This window comes from Motacilla alba, chromosome 13 (assembly GCF_015832195.1).
Source record: "Motacilla alba alba isolate MOTALB_02 chromosome 13, Motacilla_alba_V1.0_pri, whole genome shotgun sequence".
NCBI classification, from domain to species: Eukaryota; Metazoa; Chordata; class Aves; order Passeriformes; family Motacillidae; genus Motacilla; species Motacilla alba.
The window spans coordinates 17,283,671-17,299,642 of record NC_052028.1 but is presented as its reverse complement, the minus strand read 5'-3'; the positions used below and the strand labels follow the sequence as shown (position 1 = coordinate 17,299,642).

General features: G+C 47.1%; 1 protein-coding gene across 1 annotated transcript; it reads right to left on the bottom strand.

The window, feature by feature from the left end:
* Positions 1-88: 88 nt before the first annotated feature.
* On the bottom strand, positions 89-15,970 carry HSPA4 (heat shock protein family A (Hsp70) member 4). Its single transcript, XM_038150460.1, has 19 exons — positions 15,782-15,970; positions 11,709-11,766; positions 9,979-10,119; positions 9,656-9,778; positions 9,131-9,230; positions 8,642-8,775; positions 7,080-7,324; positions 6,624-6,700; positions 6,199-6,350; positions 5,971-6,077; positions 5,490-5,623; positions 4,872-5,053; positions 4,419-4,505; positions 3,785-3,937; positions 3,231-3,356; positions 2,414-2,521; positions 2,012-2,131; positions 1,462-1,623; positions 89-1,264 (listed from the first exon to the last, which is right to left on the bottom strand). The coding sequence occupies exons 1-19, from the start codon at positions 15,886-15,888 to the stop codon at positions 1,067-1,069; spliced, it is 2,514 nt and encodes an 837-aa protein (XP_038006388.1). The 5' UTR covers positions 15,889-15,970; the 3' UTR covers positions 89-1,066.
* Between the last annotated feature and the right edge of the window lie 2 nt (positions 15,971-15,972).

The following is a 15,972-nucleotide window of genomic DNA, read 5'->3' as shown; positions in this document are numbered from 1 at the left end:
CCCTGCGCAGCCCCAGAGCCAGGGACACAGCCCTTCCCTCCACCCCGGCACCGCTCCCTGCCTCGCAATCAACAGCTGCAGCAGGTGATCCAGTAGAATCCAGTGCATTTATTTCTTGCAATAACCGAATGGGTGTTTTTCAGCTTTGGATTTTAACACATACAAATTAATTTTTGCAAGTTTAATGACAATCAGTACTAGAAGCAATTCATCGTATAAAGCTCATAGAAAAACAAAACAAAACAAACCAACATATCTGTCAGTTCTTGGTTTTCCTGGAAAAAAAGAAACCAAAACAAAAAACCAAGCATTCCAAATGAAGGCCTCGTGGAAGCAAGCATACCCCTGCCAGAAAAAGTTAGGAACAAGTCAGAATCAACTATCAGCATAGGCAGCTGAAATACAAGTATTCACTCTTCCTACAAGCAGCTAATTCAACTAAAGACAAGGAGTTTACAGGGCCTAATGAGCCGGGGAGTTTGTGAGAAACACACTCCCCTGTCCAGGAGCACATTCTGAGTCTGATCTGCAGTCTGGGCTAAGGAATAAAGGTGCTGATGAGCCAGCCCCTGCTCTGCCAACCTCCTGTAACCATCGAGTGTTCCAGTGCAAATCAGAGCGAGTCCAGAGCAGGCATTCACGCTAAACCAAGAGCAATGGAAGACTCTGCCTTGGCTCTGCCCTGCCCTCCCTGCGGCGCCAGCGCTGCGATCCACAGGGAAGGGAAGAGCAGGGGGCACGTCAGACTGCAGATGCTGCCGTCTCCCTCCTTCAAGGGAGAACTGACTCAGCCTGGACATTAAAAATGGAGAAGCAGCTTACGGCTGTTCCTAGAGGTCTAGTTAGACTACCAAAACTTCTAAATACAATCAATAAAGGCAAACACCGCCGAGCCGAGCGAGTCCTTCGCCACCTCCGTGTTCTGACCTGCTGCCCTGCCCAAACCTCTCCAAGAGTTACCAAGAGTGCTGTGGGATTCACTTGCTTCAGTTTGTATTCAGAACGTACAAAGTCGACAACTTAAAGCTTTATTGTAGTTTGCAATAATATAAACAAGTGCTGAAATTCAGTCAATGTCCATCTCTGGAAGCTTCTTGTCGGTGGCCGTGGGGGCAGAGCCCTGCTCGGGGGGCTGGCTCCCGCTCCCGGCGTCCCCCTGCCCGTCCAATGGTCCGTTGGGTTCCGTGGGCTTCTGCTCCTCCTTGGGCAGCTCCACCTTGGGCTTGGGTTTGTTCACGATGGGATTACAAATGCTTGCCAATTCCTGGAGAACGCAGAAATGACACGTCTTAGAAATGGTTTTATCTCCCACAGCTGAACTTTTGAAACCACGGCTGGGAATACTCCAGTTGAGGGCTGATGTTCCCTGGTGCTTCTGAGATTTCTCACCTCAGAGTTTTCTGATAGAGTAGTAAACACAAAACCTCATGGAAATACAGGGAGTTATGCAGAAAAACTTACCTTTGCTTTAGACTGTATGTCTTTTGCTTTTATAACTGGGTCCAGAGTAAGACTCCTCTTGTTCTGAAGGTTGAGGTTGTTGTTCATCCACTCCATGGCTTCATTGGTGCTCTTCTCCACCTTTGCCATGTCTGCTTCATCGAGATGCTCGTACAGTTCATCCTGCAACCCCCAAACAGGAGCAGCTGCGTCAGTGTTTGAGCACAGACTGCATCCTGATTTCCTCAAAACTTAGCTTCAAAATAGTAAAAGACCATTTAGCCAAGAGCTGCTGTGTTAAATCAACAGAACTGATCACCCTCAGCTTGGCAACCAGAGACTGAAGATGTCCTGCTGCTGGCATTTTGCCTCCATGAGGAAATCAACACTGACTAAAAAGGGACTGAGATGTGCAAGGCCCAAAATCCACTTCTGAAAATCTATTAAACATCAAGAACTTGTAAGCTCACTGGGAGGCTGCACCAGATTTTTGTCTGAAGCAGGTCACTTAAAATTCAGAAAATATTTGCACAATTTGCTTGCGTTTTCCAGAAATTAAGTATGAAAATACCTTTGCTTTGAATGCATGAACAGCTTTCATGTACTGCTGGATTTGCTTCCCCAAGTCCTCAAACGCTTTTGGTCTTTCCTCTGATTCTTGGAATCTTGCCTGAATAGGCTGACCCAGAGTCTGAAACGAAGCACAACAGGTATCAAAACTCACGGAGCATCGCTGAGGGATCCTCAGGGCTTGACAGGACACATCCACTTTCCTAACTCCTCAGAACTCTGACTCTTCCCTCAACTGCCAGGGAACACTGAGCCTCCCTCAGCCCTGTTGTTAAGGTCTGTTGGAGACACACAGTCCAAAGCAGGCTCTTGTTACCTCAGAACCAGCAGACCCCAGACAGCTCCTCGCTGGACAAAGTTCTCCAGCTTTGGAAATTCCCATGGGAACGTAAAAACCACTCACCTTCAGTTCTGCCAGCTTATCAATGTATATTTGTTTGGGCTGGTCTTCACCATCCTCATAAAGCCAATTTTCTGTGTCCTCCAGCTTCAGAGTGAAGCTATTGCGATCCTGCAGCAAGGCACAAAAACAGGCAGGTGACATCATTGACTAGGTGACAAATGGCATTAAATGGTACCTGACACCTTTCTGGAAGGGTTCTATTTTTAGAATATAAAAACTCTGTCTGGAACTCTTTATCCTATTTTAGTGAGAAATAAGAAATACTCTTCTGTAGAGCTTTGTGGTGGATTCCAGGCCCAAGGAAGAGCCACGTGTGACAGCCACATTTCAGAGCAAATACTGTCACATCAAAGGCTTTTTTGTCCCCCACACGTTTTCATTGTCACTACATGAGCAAGCCTGAGAACAGAGGGAAACTTTTCTTTGGCAAAGGTGCCATAAATGTCACCTGGCATGTCCCAGTTTGGGCTCTGCAGGCACCTGGCTGGCAAAGCTCCATGCAGTCAATGGAGATGCAGGCAGGTGCTCAAAGGCTCATCCCTAGAAGCAGAGTTAAATTCATTCCACACCGAGCTCCTTCACTACAGCAGGGAAAGCTGACTAATAATGCCGAGGGATTTTCAGGCAACCAGTTCAGACACAGTGCCCACATTTAGCAGATTCTCTTCAGAGCCAGAAAGGTGACAACTATTTCCTCAAATTTAAAGTTTGAATATGTAACTTATATAACTACAGTATGTGATACAGGTCAAGAGTTACTAAATCCAGCTGCTGGTTGTACCACAGTGTGTCAGGCCAGCCAAGCAGCAATACTCACATCCTCACCGACGAACTTCTCATAAACGCCGCAGAGTTTGTCTCTCATTTCATACACATACTCCTCCACTGCATTCTTGGCATCATTCCTCTCCTTCTCCAGCTTATCCTGCATTATCATCTTACCCTGTGAACAAAGTGTCAAATTCATTGGCTAAAAAGCTCATTGTTTAACATTTATTTCCAGGACACCTTGTTAGCAAAGATCAAGCTTTAGGAGAACTGGGATTTACAGCCCATGACTGAAAACTCATTTCAGTTTTGTTGAGATGTCCAATACAGCAGAGGACAATCCTCCTCCAGCTGAGGGTCATCTTCACCTTGTAGGTGATTGTGGAGGTTCTCTGCAGAGCAGCCCTTTGAGAGTGGCAGCTCCCTGGCCAGGAGAAATGAATGCATTCTGCCTCCATGGGCCACTGCTGTTCACCCCAGACTTCTAACTGCTTGTTTTATTCCTTTTAATCCTTTCCTTGACCTTCCCTAACCATTTTAATGAAAAACAGCATTCCTGGAGACCAACAGGTGACATTTTTAGCTTGGGCAGGAAGAGTTTACCTCGTTCTCAATGAACAAGTTGAGCATGTCCTTCCCTATCTGCCACACCAGCTGGTTCTCAATGGGAAGGTCCACTGTGGTCGTCTTCACTTTGGCCTTCTTGGCCTGAGGTGGCTGATCCACTTTCTTGTCTTTGGAGTCAGCCTGGCAAGTCTGCATTGGAAAAGAGTTACACTCACAGTAAAAACAGCATCCCCACTCAACTCAAGGGGAGCATCAGAAAAACTGAGTCAGCCCCTCAGCAGGAGAACCAAGCACTCCCTGCCATTCTGACACCTCAGCTGCTGAAGCCAGAGACAATTGATGCAGACAATTAATAAACTGACCTCTTCTGGGTGCTCTGCATTCACAGGGGAGGGTGCTCATGGCAGAACCCTGTTCCAGTATTCAAGTTACAGAAAACTAGACGATTATTTCTTCCCTGAACAGGAGAATTCCCCCATTTTATCAGCAGCAGGTCACCTGACAGGTCTGCAGTTATCAGTGCCTTTTGTGTCCTTTCTAAAGCTCTAATCACAATAGACCACCAGGGCACTGAAATAAAAGTTCAGCTTCCAGAACTATGACAAAGGCAGCAGATGTGCTCACACTCCTCATATTCTCATGAAAATAAAGTCTCAAATGCTCCTCTTACCTCCATTTCTTCAGACTCTGCCTTATTTTCAGGCTGGGTTTGCTGTTGCTCTTCAGCCTTTTGTTGCTCCTCGTCTACTTGCATCTTCTGAAATTGAGAGAGATCCAATTTCACACATCAAACAAATGCAGATCACTGCTTAAGTCCCTAGGCTGATCCCTGAACACCTCTAATGCTCTTCAGGCAAAACAAACAGAATGGAACTGCAGGAATCAATTATGAGCTCCCTCATAATGGTCTTTGCTCCAGCAATCCACGGCTCCATCAGTAAGAATCTGATCTACACCCCAAGTCCTGGTCTCAAGAGATCTATCACTGGTGTAACATGCTACAACGAGTGCTCAGTCTCATATTTCAGTTGTGGGCATGCCTAGTGAATCCCTACACAAGCCTGAGCCCCTGGCCAGCTGTGCCATGGGGACTCTGAGCAGCTGGCAGCAGTGAGGCTGTTACCTCTTCCTCCTTGGCGTGCTGATCCGTCTCCATTGGCTCCTCGTTCTCGTCAGATTTGTGAACCTCCACCAGAGATGCACTCGAAACGCTGAAGATGCCATGGATATTTATTCTGACTTTGACTTTCACTTTGGAACTGGATCCATCTGTTTGAGGAGTGACCTTCTGAACCAAGAAGTGAGCTAAACAGAGAGGAAAACAACAAACACTTTTGATTAACCTCAGTTCTGAAGCAAAGCAAACCCCAACTGCTGCCGACACAGCGCGCTGCAATGTGCTCAGGGAATGGTCAAGCCTGCTCAAGTTGGACAACCCAGATTCTTTACTCAGCAATGCTGGGGCACAGCCATTGGGAATTCTTTCTGTCAAACCTGGTGTTACTTTTATCAGAGCAAAAGACTGCACAACTCTCAGTGTGGCTCTCCACATTTGCTCCAGCATTAGGATACTTTTTTTGCCCATAAACTTCATGCTACTCCACCTATTTCACTGAAAATTCATTTGAAATGTTGTCCTGAGTGCATTTGCAGTAGGCTGCATGTCCTGGCTACACAATTAGACAGAAAAGGCTAGAAACACACAAAAGATTCTTAGCTAAAGGTACAAAATGGTGCTAACCTATAGCAGGGTCTGGGTAAGGCAGCTCCTTGGGGGAACTGTAGTAGGCCTCCAGAGTGAAGGGCTCCTTCCTGTAGAAAGTGAGGACCTTGGAAAAGGGAGCAGGGTGGTTCTTGGGGAAGACCTCACAGTCACTGCAAGAGAAAACACAGCCTGTGTTCAGTGTGACAACACAGCTGCTAAGGTAACTAAACGTTTCTAGATACTTTTAGGGAAAAAGCTTCCTTAAGAAGTGACAAGACTGTCCTGATCTTTCAGGTAAAGTAACACAACAGCCACGCAGGAAGTGCCAAACTGCCACTCAGCCTCGGTTTTGTTTTCTGCCATGATTAACTTCAGAAGTATCAAAACTGTAATGTTAAATGGGCATTTAACCCTGGAAATACCTTGTTCTAAGGGTATTTACTGACGTTTGTTATTTACTCTAACCATCAGCAGTGATTTTAAGCAGTAACATGCAAGAAGATTGTAGTGGTGTTACCTCAGGCCCTCCTCTGCTGGTGAATTCCATCGCAAGGAGATGGGGTACGGTATCAAATCGGTGATAGAAAACTCTCTCACTTTGAAAGCCGGGGACAGGATTGCACACTGCAAGAGCAAAAAGCCACGTTACAAACGTTCAGACTTTAGGTGAACAAGCATTTCATTCAGCAAGTAGCTACTGATGCTGCTTAACATTCTCACAGCAAGAGCAAACAGCACTTTTTACCTGCAGTGCACAGCCTCGTGCCACAGCCTCATCTGCATTCAGGGTCGTACTGACTTCTTTGCCAAAAAACTTACTGATCTTCTCTTTGACAGCGGGGATTCTTGTGGTACCACCAACTATCTCTACTGCATAAATATCCTCCTTCTTCAACCCTAGAAAGGAGTCAGACAATAGATGAAATGTTTCTCTTCCACATTAATGCACCGACATCATAAACCATAAGTTTTAATGCAACAACTTTAGGCCAAGTTTCTAAGCAGTAAAAATTTCAGCTCTTAGCTTGAGTGAGAAAGTTTTTTAATCTTGTAACTCCTAAGCAAGCAACTGTTGTTTGTGGTAAACCCCAGTGTCCAAGGTGCAGCGGCAGCCTGCCCTCTGGCTGGCTCCTGTGTGCATGCAGAGCAGCCCCACACAGCCCCACTTACTGGCTTGCTCCAGCACGCTGCGCAGGGGCGGCTCCACTCTTGCCAGGAGTCCTTCACACATCTCTAAAAACTTGCTTCTGTTGGAGGAATCCAGAAACAAAGCTCTAGCACCATAAGCAACATTGCAAACAGGGTGCCCAAACTGAAGGAGGGCCACTTGCACTGTGTACTGCAGGGTTTTCTCTCCTCCAGTCCTAGCTTTATACTTTAGTCTGTTCTCCCAGACAAAACCTGGTTCCAGTAACCCTGGCATGCTTTCAACATTCGCAGCCCTCCCTCCGAACTCAAGGCCACTGACCAGGCTCCAAACACTTTCATTTCCAGCAGCATTCCTGCACATGCTGTTCTTTGATTTCTCACCTCCCTTTGGCCCTGAGAGCTGACACTTCATTCAAGTTTCTAACTGCCTGAAGAAGGGCACTCTGAAGTTTGCCCTTGTAGAGCAGCCAAGGTTACCTGTTCATGGTTCCAGACACATCTATGTCATTCATGAAGCACTCTATGTTCATGGGCAGGTCAGAGGCGTTGGCACTCATCAGCTTCTTCAGCCTCTCACACTCCTGGTACAGCCTCAGCAGCGCTCGGATCTTGGACTTGATGTCAAGCTTGTATTTCTTCCCAAACTCCTCACAAAAGTATTCCACCAACACCTCATCAAACTTCCTGCCTCCAAGGGTTGTATCAAAGGCTGTAGCAAGAACCTTAAAGGAAAGGAACCCTTCACCAACAGTACAGTGTGCCATTACCCCATGAAAGCAATCAGCAGCTCACATCAGAGCAGCGCTTTGTTTCAAATATAGTTCAACTCTAAGTTAAAGAAATCGGCCTTCCTGGAATGAGGTGACAACTGCTTTAAATGGAATTTAGGAGATTGAGCAGGACTTGGCAACACGATCTGTTCCATAGCTTGTGCTGGGAGCAGATCTCTGTTCCAAATTCTGCTTAGCCACTGTCAGTTTGAGTCATATCCCAGTTTAATATTCGATGCCTCCTAAGGGTGGAACATGCTTACCCAAAGCTAAAAATAAAACAGGAAGAAAATAAATGATACTAACTCTTAAAACAGGTGCTCCTTTTTGATGAAGGAATTATCTGGAAAGAACACCTGTAGCCCACCCACCTCAGCTCATGCTGCTCTGTAAACAAACCAGGAATTTATTTTTTTGGAACAGAAATCACCCTCAATACCCCTTCAGATGGCTTTGGCCTCTGCACTGGCTAACAGCCCTGCACTTGGACCACAAAGCATCCTTTCCACACTGCCATGGCTTCCAAGTGTGAAAAACAAATCCAAGAGAAACACAAAGGTAACATTTCCTCACATAAACAAAACTATGAGAAAACGAATGCTGTCAGAACCCTTCTCTGCATTTCACTGCCTCATGCTTTAAATTCTGCATCTGATTCTCCAGCCAATCGTGAGAAAGGTATTGTAACTGCGAAGTCCAGATTGTAATAATCAATAATAATAATAATAAAGTGCCAGTAGGAAATGTTAGTGTTTGCTGCAAAACAGCAATGCTTTGGCAGGGTCCACTCACAAACACACTGTCATCTGCTGAGCTTCCACTGGCAGCAAGCAGGAATGTTTCACTTGTACATGAGCCCCACAGCGAGGGTTCAGAGACAATGTGTGTCACTTACACCACTGCAGGAACTCCTGCTTCAACACCCGATCTCATGACTGCACTGGAGTATCTTTCTGAAAGCAGCACAGTCAGATATGATAATTTCTGAATAAACCATTTACTCCAGGCTTTTTATTCTTTGCCAGAGTCTGCTGATTAAGGCATGTTTGCTTCCTCCACACACTGCTCAAAAGGCATATTTGCTTCCTCTGCTCACTGCTCTAGTTCCCTGCCCTACTTTTTGCTCCAGACAAAGTGCAATTTCAAGAACAAGAACTGAGCTGTGTGGATGCCCCTCTGTGAAGCCAGGCAAACTGCCTGCCACAGTCCATGGGTGTGCTGATCACTGTTCTACAGATAATCAAAACGGATGTGTAACAGCTTGTTTACTTTCAGTTTGCCTTTGTTGAATGCACAAACAGAAACTTGATATGCAGAATGCCCCATGTCCACAAAAACAACGTTCCGTGGCTTTTCTTCGTAGGCAGGCAGGTCTTGCTTATAGATCCCATATGCAAGGGCAACTAGAGAAATAAAAGTAGAGTTAGGACATAGAGGTTTGTAATTATCAAGAGATAAGTAGTAATCAGGAATCAGCATCAGCATTTCATTGTGCTCCTCAAGCTACAGACATTGAATAAACAGAATTCTCAAAGCTAAAGAAACACAGAGGAACATTAAAGAGTACCACCCCTCCCTCAGCTGCACTGAAACATTCACCAAATACTGTTACACCTTTGTAAAGCAATGGAAAAACAGACCCGAACTGAAGATTCTGATCAACTCATCTATTCCAAGCGCATAAAACCAGCCGTAATTCCAGAAAGCAAGGCTCACTGGCAGAAGAAAAGCCTTTTCTGAGGGACAGGAAGGAATTACCTGCAGTTGTTTCATTGATTAGTTTCAGACAGTTGAGACCAGCAATCTGGGTAGCATCCATCACAGATCTCCTTTCTGCATCTGTGTAGAAACAAGGAACCTGCAAGGAGGTCAGAGAGCCAATATTAACATTTCCAGGAGCCCCTTCAGGAAACAGTTACCAGGGTGGACAGTGAGCTCGTGGAGCACAGGCCTCCTTCAAATACAGTGCTCATTTCAGTTGCAATAGAAGAAAAGCAAAAAAAAAAATTACATAAAGACAAAGTTCCTTTTTCTATTCCATATCACAAGCCACTCATTTCTGGAGGACATAATCAGAAAACAGGAATCAAATATTATTTATGCTTCTAATTAGCAGCATTTTAAGACCATTGATGATATAAGTCTCATTTCCAGGATCTGTAAAGAAAGATACCTGGACATTCAAGTTTACTGGCCAGTTTAATCAGGTTTAATTTAATGCTGCAGCCCTTTCAGTTCAGACAGTAACTAAGTTCTGTGTGTTTTGCTGGGTTCCATACTTACAGAAACAACACAGTCAACCACAGGCTTCTTAAGAGCATTCTCAGCAGTCTCCTTTAATTTGGTCAGAAGCATTCCTGTCACCTGCTCAATTGTAAAGTTTCTTTCTTCTTCCATATACATGGCCTTCAAATAAAAATTGTGCACACTCATTACACTGCAGTGGAACCCATGCACCATCCCCACGATCAGCCTTTTATTCCCTTGCCTATTAAGGCTTTCCATTCAAAAGAGAACACAAACTACAGCGAGCAGATTCAAAACAGAGAAATAAAAGGAAACTTTATCAGTTTCCTCCTCTGGCTCCTCAAACATGCCAGACTTACCTTGATGCCAGTTGAGCCTGTTGGCAGCTGGACAAGTTCATAGGCAAGGCTTGCTTTTTCAGCTTGAACAAAGGGATCTGAGAATGCACGACCATGAAATCTTTTAAAACTTTGTACTGTATTCTTTGCATTTGAAATAACCTAGAGGAAAAGAAATCTTTAATACAACGTGGCAGGGGAACATCTGAATTTCAAACAGAAGACAGAGTTTTGTTCTCATGCTTCTCCAGCCAGAGTATTTTTGTCACTTGTATCTTAGCAGCATCTGGGCAGGTGCTGGGAGGCAAGTTCCCTCTGGTTGCTCAGGGAACCTACAGCAATTTGAGATGGAAAATAAAATGTACGCTAAAAACTGAGCCAAGTCTATAAAATATTGATTACAACCACACTCAAATTTCATAGTGCACGTGTAGGAAACTCTTTAGAACTGCTAGCAGAATCTCTTTCCCACTCAGCTGTTCTCTACCCCCTACCTTTCTACTGTCAGTGACTGCCCAAACATAACAAGCACATGGATTAAACTCCAGCTCAGGTTCTTCACATGCACATGACACTCAACACACAGATATTCCCACAAGAGCTCAAGGACCTGCTCATGAAGATTTAGGAGGTCAGGAGGTCCCCTAAAATAATGCTGTCACCTTGATTTAACTGACAAAAGGTAGACTGACTTTCATTCCCAGCAGAGATCAGCACAGAGAAGTGAAAGGCCATCCCAGCTGGCTTCACGTAGCACAAGTGAAGGGAATTCTGTCAGTGACAGCAGAGCGAGGCACACACTGAAACCACAGGCACTGAGAGAGCAGACAGGCACTGTTCCACAGAGATTACCTGGGAGCTGGGCTCAGGCAGGTGTCTGCTTCCTTAGAAACTTGGGCTGATGTTCTCTAAGTTTAGTCTGTGCAGGACATACTCATCTCTACAGGGCTCTGCACCAATGGATTTCATTTATCTAAGCAGACTCAATTTCAGCAAAAACAGCTGTGTTTGGTTCTAGTACAGTTGTGCTGTTCTTGAGTAACATGGCTGTGTCCAGGGATTTTTGTATTTTAGGGAAAAAATCTTCACACATCTCTAGGCTTTTTAGGCTAAGAAAAAACAACTGTTTGACTAGTCACCTCCTGTAGAAAACTTGAAAAAATAAATCATCTTTTATAGGGGTTACTCACACAGCAACATAAAATCTGATCCAGCAAGACCCAAATACCAGGAGCAGACAACATTCACCTGCCTACAGCAACAGAAACTCAGACTATGGTCAAGAACACCCAAGAGGGATATTTAGGTGGCAATTCAGCCACAAAGGGTCAAGAAAGCTCTGACTATTTACACTCAAATATGCCTCCTTTCTGCCAAAACCATGCACTCAATGGAATTCTATAGGAGAGAGTCACATAATTAAAAGCCATCATAAAGCACAGGGACTGGAACAAACTAGGGCAGGGTGAAGCACCACTTGCGAATTTAGGTTCACAACCTGAACAAAAAAATAGTAGTTAGCAGAATTTCTTAAGAGGCACAGCTTTATTTTGTACACTTCATCATGTGCAAGGATCAGCCCTGAGATTTCTCTGCCAGATGACAAAGCAGCAGCCCATGGTGAACAGCTGAGGCAGCCCAGCTGTGCGTTGGTTAGGGAGGCACCAGGGCAGCAGCTCAGGGACATCTGTTACGTGCAGTGACAAAGCCACACTGCTGCTCTGAGGCTGTTCCACCCAAACCCGACTCACCTGGCTTTTAGCTGCAGCGCCGATGGAGCGATTCTTGGGCCCAAAGGAGATACAGGCTCTGCAAGGAAGAGCGAGCTCAGTCAGTGACCCGAAGCTGCACACCTACTGCGCATCTTCTGGGTAAAAAGCACCGATGGTGCCTGGAAGAGCACTGCAATTAATACGATTTGGAGCACTAAAAACCTTGGTCACCCGCTGCAATCTGTGCACGGAACGTTCTGTGGATCCTGGGAAAAACAGGCACTGTACCTGCATCTAACCAGCAGCAGCCCTCCCTGCAGAGCACACTCACCCCCACTCATCCCTGCTCCTCCACGCTGCCCACCCGAGCGCTGCTGGCACACAAACTGCCCGTGTGTGACGCGCTCAGGGACAGGGACAGGCTGGTGGACAGGAACCACGCCACTGCTAGCACACAGACACGAGGAGAATCAGCTGTTAGGGAAATCGTTCCTACACGCCTGCAGCAGATCCTAACTAAGCTTGCCAGGGTTAAGGCAAACCCTTCAAGGGCAGAAACTACCTGCAGAGAAAGGTTGGTCTTTCAGAGTTTCATCTGCACGCACTGAAACAACATGGAGCACAAAAAGAGAAATGAGTTCTACTCCCCCCTGCTTTGTGACAGCCTGCAGCTCTGAACACAGAAATTCTCCTCTCAGGAGAAATTCCTCGGCCGATTAAGCCTCTTGATTTACATATTTAACAAACTGCAGGAGCCCCAGCAAAACAAAATCCAGCCCTCTAATCCGAGCTGCTCATACCACTGAGGTAAACCTGGTGGGGGGAACCCTGCCATTAGGTGAGCAGCTCTTTACTGCTCACACAACATGCCAGCTAAGGCTAGTTAAGCTGCTCTCCATGCAGCAGGTTGAGAATCTGCTTTGCAGCAGGGTGATGCCACAGGGCTGCTACAGAAAACATTCCAGCTCAGCCTGAGCTTTGGAATTGAGTGTTCCAAGCAGAAACTAAAACCAGCCCGAAGGCCGGGGGGACGGAACTGCATTGGGTGTGTACCTTCTTCCAACTTATTAACAACTTCACAAATGCAACAAGGCCTACCCTAAAGTCTGTGCTGCAACAGAATTAACATTTCTGAATAAATCTGCAGTTGCTTGAAACAACTATTCAGGACATTAGTTTTAAAAAAAAAGCAAAGTTTGTGCTCTGCAGACCCTCAGGCCCACACCAATGGAACAGGAGGGAAAAACCTAATGAGCCCAGAGCAGGGAGCTGGTTATTAATTTACTCTGGTCTCCTGAAAGGAATTAAGACATGAATTGTGCCCTTTCTCTTAGAAAAAAAAAAAAATACAGCCACTTCACTGCTGAATTCACGAATCCCCTCACCAACACAAACGCACTAATTGAGATGAGAGCCCTGGCAGGGACCCAGCACAGAGGGAATGAAACCAGGAGGAAGGAGGGAGAGAAGGAAGAATTTTCAACCTCATTCTCATTCCCAAAGTCAGTTCACAAGAACCAGTAAACTAATGAAATACAAATTACACTATTACACAATTTCTGGGAGCTGAGAAACTAACCGGTGCACTTGAAGTAGAAACATTCACAGTGAAGGTCATCCGAGGTCTAATGACACAGCTTCAGAAAGTGAAAATCTCTGCTTCACACACGTGGAGGCACCTCCCCACCCTGCCACCCTCTGCCACTTCCTGGGAAGGTCCCCTGTCCCTGACAGCTCGTGTCCTCTGCACTGTTCATCAGCACCAGCTCCAGAACGTCAGTCACAATCATTTCATTTAACTCGAGGCCCTTCATCCCTACAGAAATAATTAAACTATCTCATTTTTTCCTCTCAGTTTCCACTACCTTTCTCTCTACCCCTTTTCCATGTCGAAAGACAAACACACTTTGCACAGCTTTGGGATGTACGAGTTCAAATTGTCCAGCACTCCAGAAGAATCCAAGCACCAGAGCTGAAGGCAGGCTCTGTGGGAGTGTCACCTGTGCCGCTGAACTCAGCAGGGTTGATTTTAATAACACAAATGATTACAATACACATAAAAACACTGTGTTTAACCCTGACCACGAGCCAGTGCCCGAGGAAACCTGTCACTACACCTTGCCCACTGTAACAACTGCTCAGCACTCAGCTCTGAGCCAGGCTCTGATTCCCAGTCACTTTAAAAGCACGCAGAAGTTCTTCTAATAGAAGGGTCTGCTTGCAGAATGGTTTCCTGCATTCCCTCAGAACAGTACCTGCAGATTAAGCCCTGCTGAAACCCTCTCATTTGCATTATGCTCATTCTTTCCAGTTTCACTTCAGGCTCCCATTTCTGAATTATTTCCCAGGAGATGCACCGTGTCAGATATTTTATTTAGCTCATCTCCTTCAACAAGGGAGATGTGTGCTCCCATCTCAAACATTCAGATTTATTTACCAGCAGAGCTTCAACTCCCTGAGGGCCAAATACCTGCAGCTGTTAGAACGCAGCTCTGATCCTCCCCACATTCAATATTTCCCCAGCACATCTAACCTTTACACTTCCACGTTATTGAGAACACTTAAGAGATCTCCAGATACTCGGGCACACATGCTGAATTCAGAAGCTCCCTCTCCATTTATTCACTGCTTGGAGACAGGAGCCAGCAGTGATGTACTGTCTAATGAGAGACAAGGTCACTCTGGGCTTTCCGAAGTGATGTGAGGGATCTAGAACAGCCCAAACACGGAAGATGATGCAGCTGTCTCACCGAGACAGCCACTCCAGGATCTGCTTAAATAAAGCCACACTGCAACAGAGGGCAAGCTCCAGAAACACTTTTAGGACAGCTCTCCCCCCACAGTTCCTCTCCAAGCCTGATTGGAGAGCCAAATTCTTGATGCCAATTCTTTTTCCACCTTCATTTCACAACTCATTCATAGAGTTTTATAGCAGTTCTCTCCCTCCTTCTGAGGAAGCTCCTTAACAAAGGCAGACAATGCACGCACCTGTTGAGAATGTGGTAGCAGGGATCGTTACACAAGCAGGGCTAGAACATCCTGACCACAGTGTACCATGGAATCATGGACTGGGAGGGACCTTCCACTATCCCAGGCTGTTCCAAGCCAGGGGCAGCCACAGCTTCCCTGGGCACCCTGTACCAGGGCCCCCCCATCCTCACAAGGAAGAATTTCTTCCCAATATTCAATCCAGATCTCCTCTCTGTCAGTTTTGAAGCCATTCCCCTTGTCCTGGCACTGCAGGCTGCTGAGTAGCTTTCCAAACTCTGATCCCAGGACAAGCCACGGCTCACACCGAGCCCGGCACCAGCCCAGCCCAGCTCAGCCCTCCCCGGTCCTGCTGTGCTGGGATCGCAGGGGAATCACAGCCGTGCCACCAGAACACGGCGTACGAGCACACAGCGAATTAAGGTCTGGCACTTCCAGCAGCCAGGGATGCTTTTCTCTACACTCACAGCCCCCGTCCCTCTAATCCCAAGGGCAGAGCCCCGCCTCGGGGGGGACAAACCGGCCGTACTGCACCGAAAGGCGGGGAGAGCTGCGGCCGCTCCGCCCGGAAAGGAGAAGGCTCTGCGGACACTCGGAGCGTCTTGCAGCGTCTCAGGGGGCTACAAGGAAGCCAGAGAGGGACTCTGCATCAGGAACTGGACTGACAGCACAAGGGGGAACGGCTTCAGGCTGAAAGAAGGGAAATTTAAATTAGATGTAGGGTAGAAATTCTTCCCTGTGAGGGTCAGGAGGCACTGGCACAGACTGCCCACCAAAAACTGTGGCTGCCCCATCCCTGGAAGTATCCGAGGTCAGGCTGGACGGGGTTTGGAGCAGCCTGGGATGGTGGAAGGTGTCCCTGCCCAAGAAAGAGGGGTAGAACTGAATGAGCTTTAAGGTCCCTTCCACCCCCTTAGCATCCTCTGATCCTGTGATTCTACGAAAGGCAGCTGAACGGGTCTCCCGAAGCCCCCTCCGCGTCTGCCGCGCTTTACCGCATCTCTGTAAACACTTTATACCTCCGCTCCGCCCGGCCCCGCCGCTTCCCTCCCTCCCCGGCCCCGCCACGCCGGGCCCCGCGAGCCCCTCGCCGCCGCCTCAGCGCGGCTCCCGGGCTCACTCACGGCGTGCTGCGGTCGCTGTACTCGTTGGCGACAGTCTCGATGCCGCCGGCGCGGGCCACAGCCACGTAGCAGCTCTGGAAGCCCAGGTCGATGCCCACCACGGACATGGCGGCGGCGCTGAGGGGGAAGCGCGGTGCCGGCAATTCTCGAAAGATCCCGTCGGGCCGCGGCCGCGCCGGCGCTGAGGGCGG

Excerpts from the sequence above, each read along its gene's own strand:
- HSPA4 (XM_038150460.1), bottom strand. The coding sequence starts at position 15,888 with ATGTCCGTGGTGGGCATCGACCTGGGCTTCCAGAGCTGCTACGTGGCT. Across the intron at positions 6,351-6,623 it reads CAGCGTGCTGGAGCAAGCCA|GGTTGAAGAAGGAGGATATT; the intron begins GTAAGTGGGGCT and ends ACTCCTTTCTAG. Across the intron at positions 1,624-2,011 it reads TTCATGCATTCAAAGCAAAG|GATGAACTGTACGAGCATCT; the intron begins GTATTTTCATAC and ends TGGGGGTTGCAG.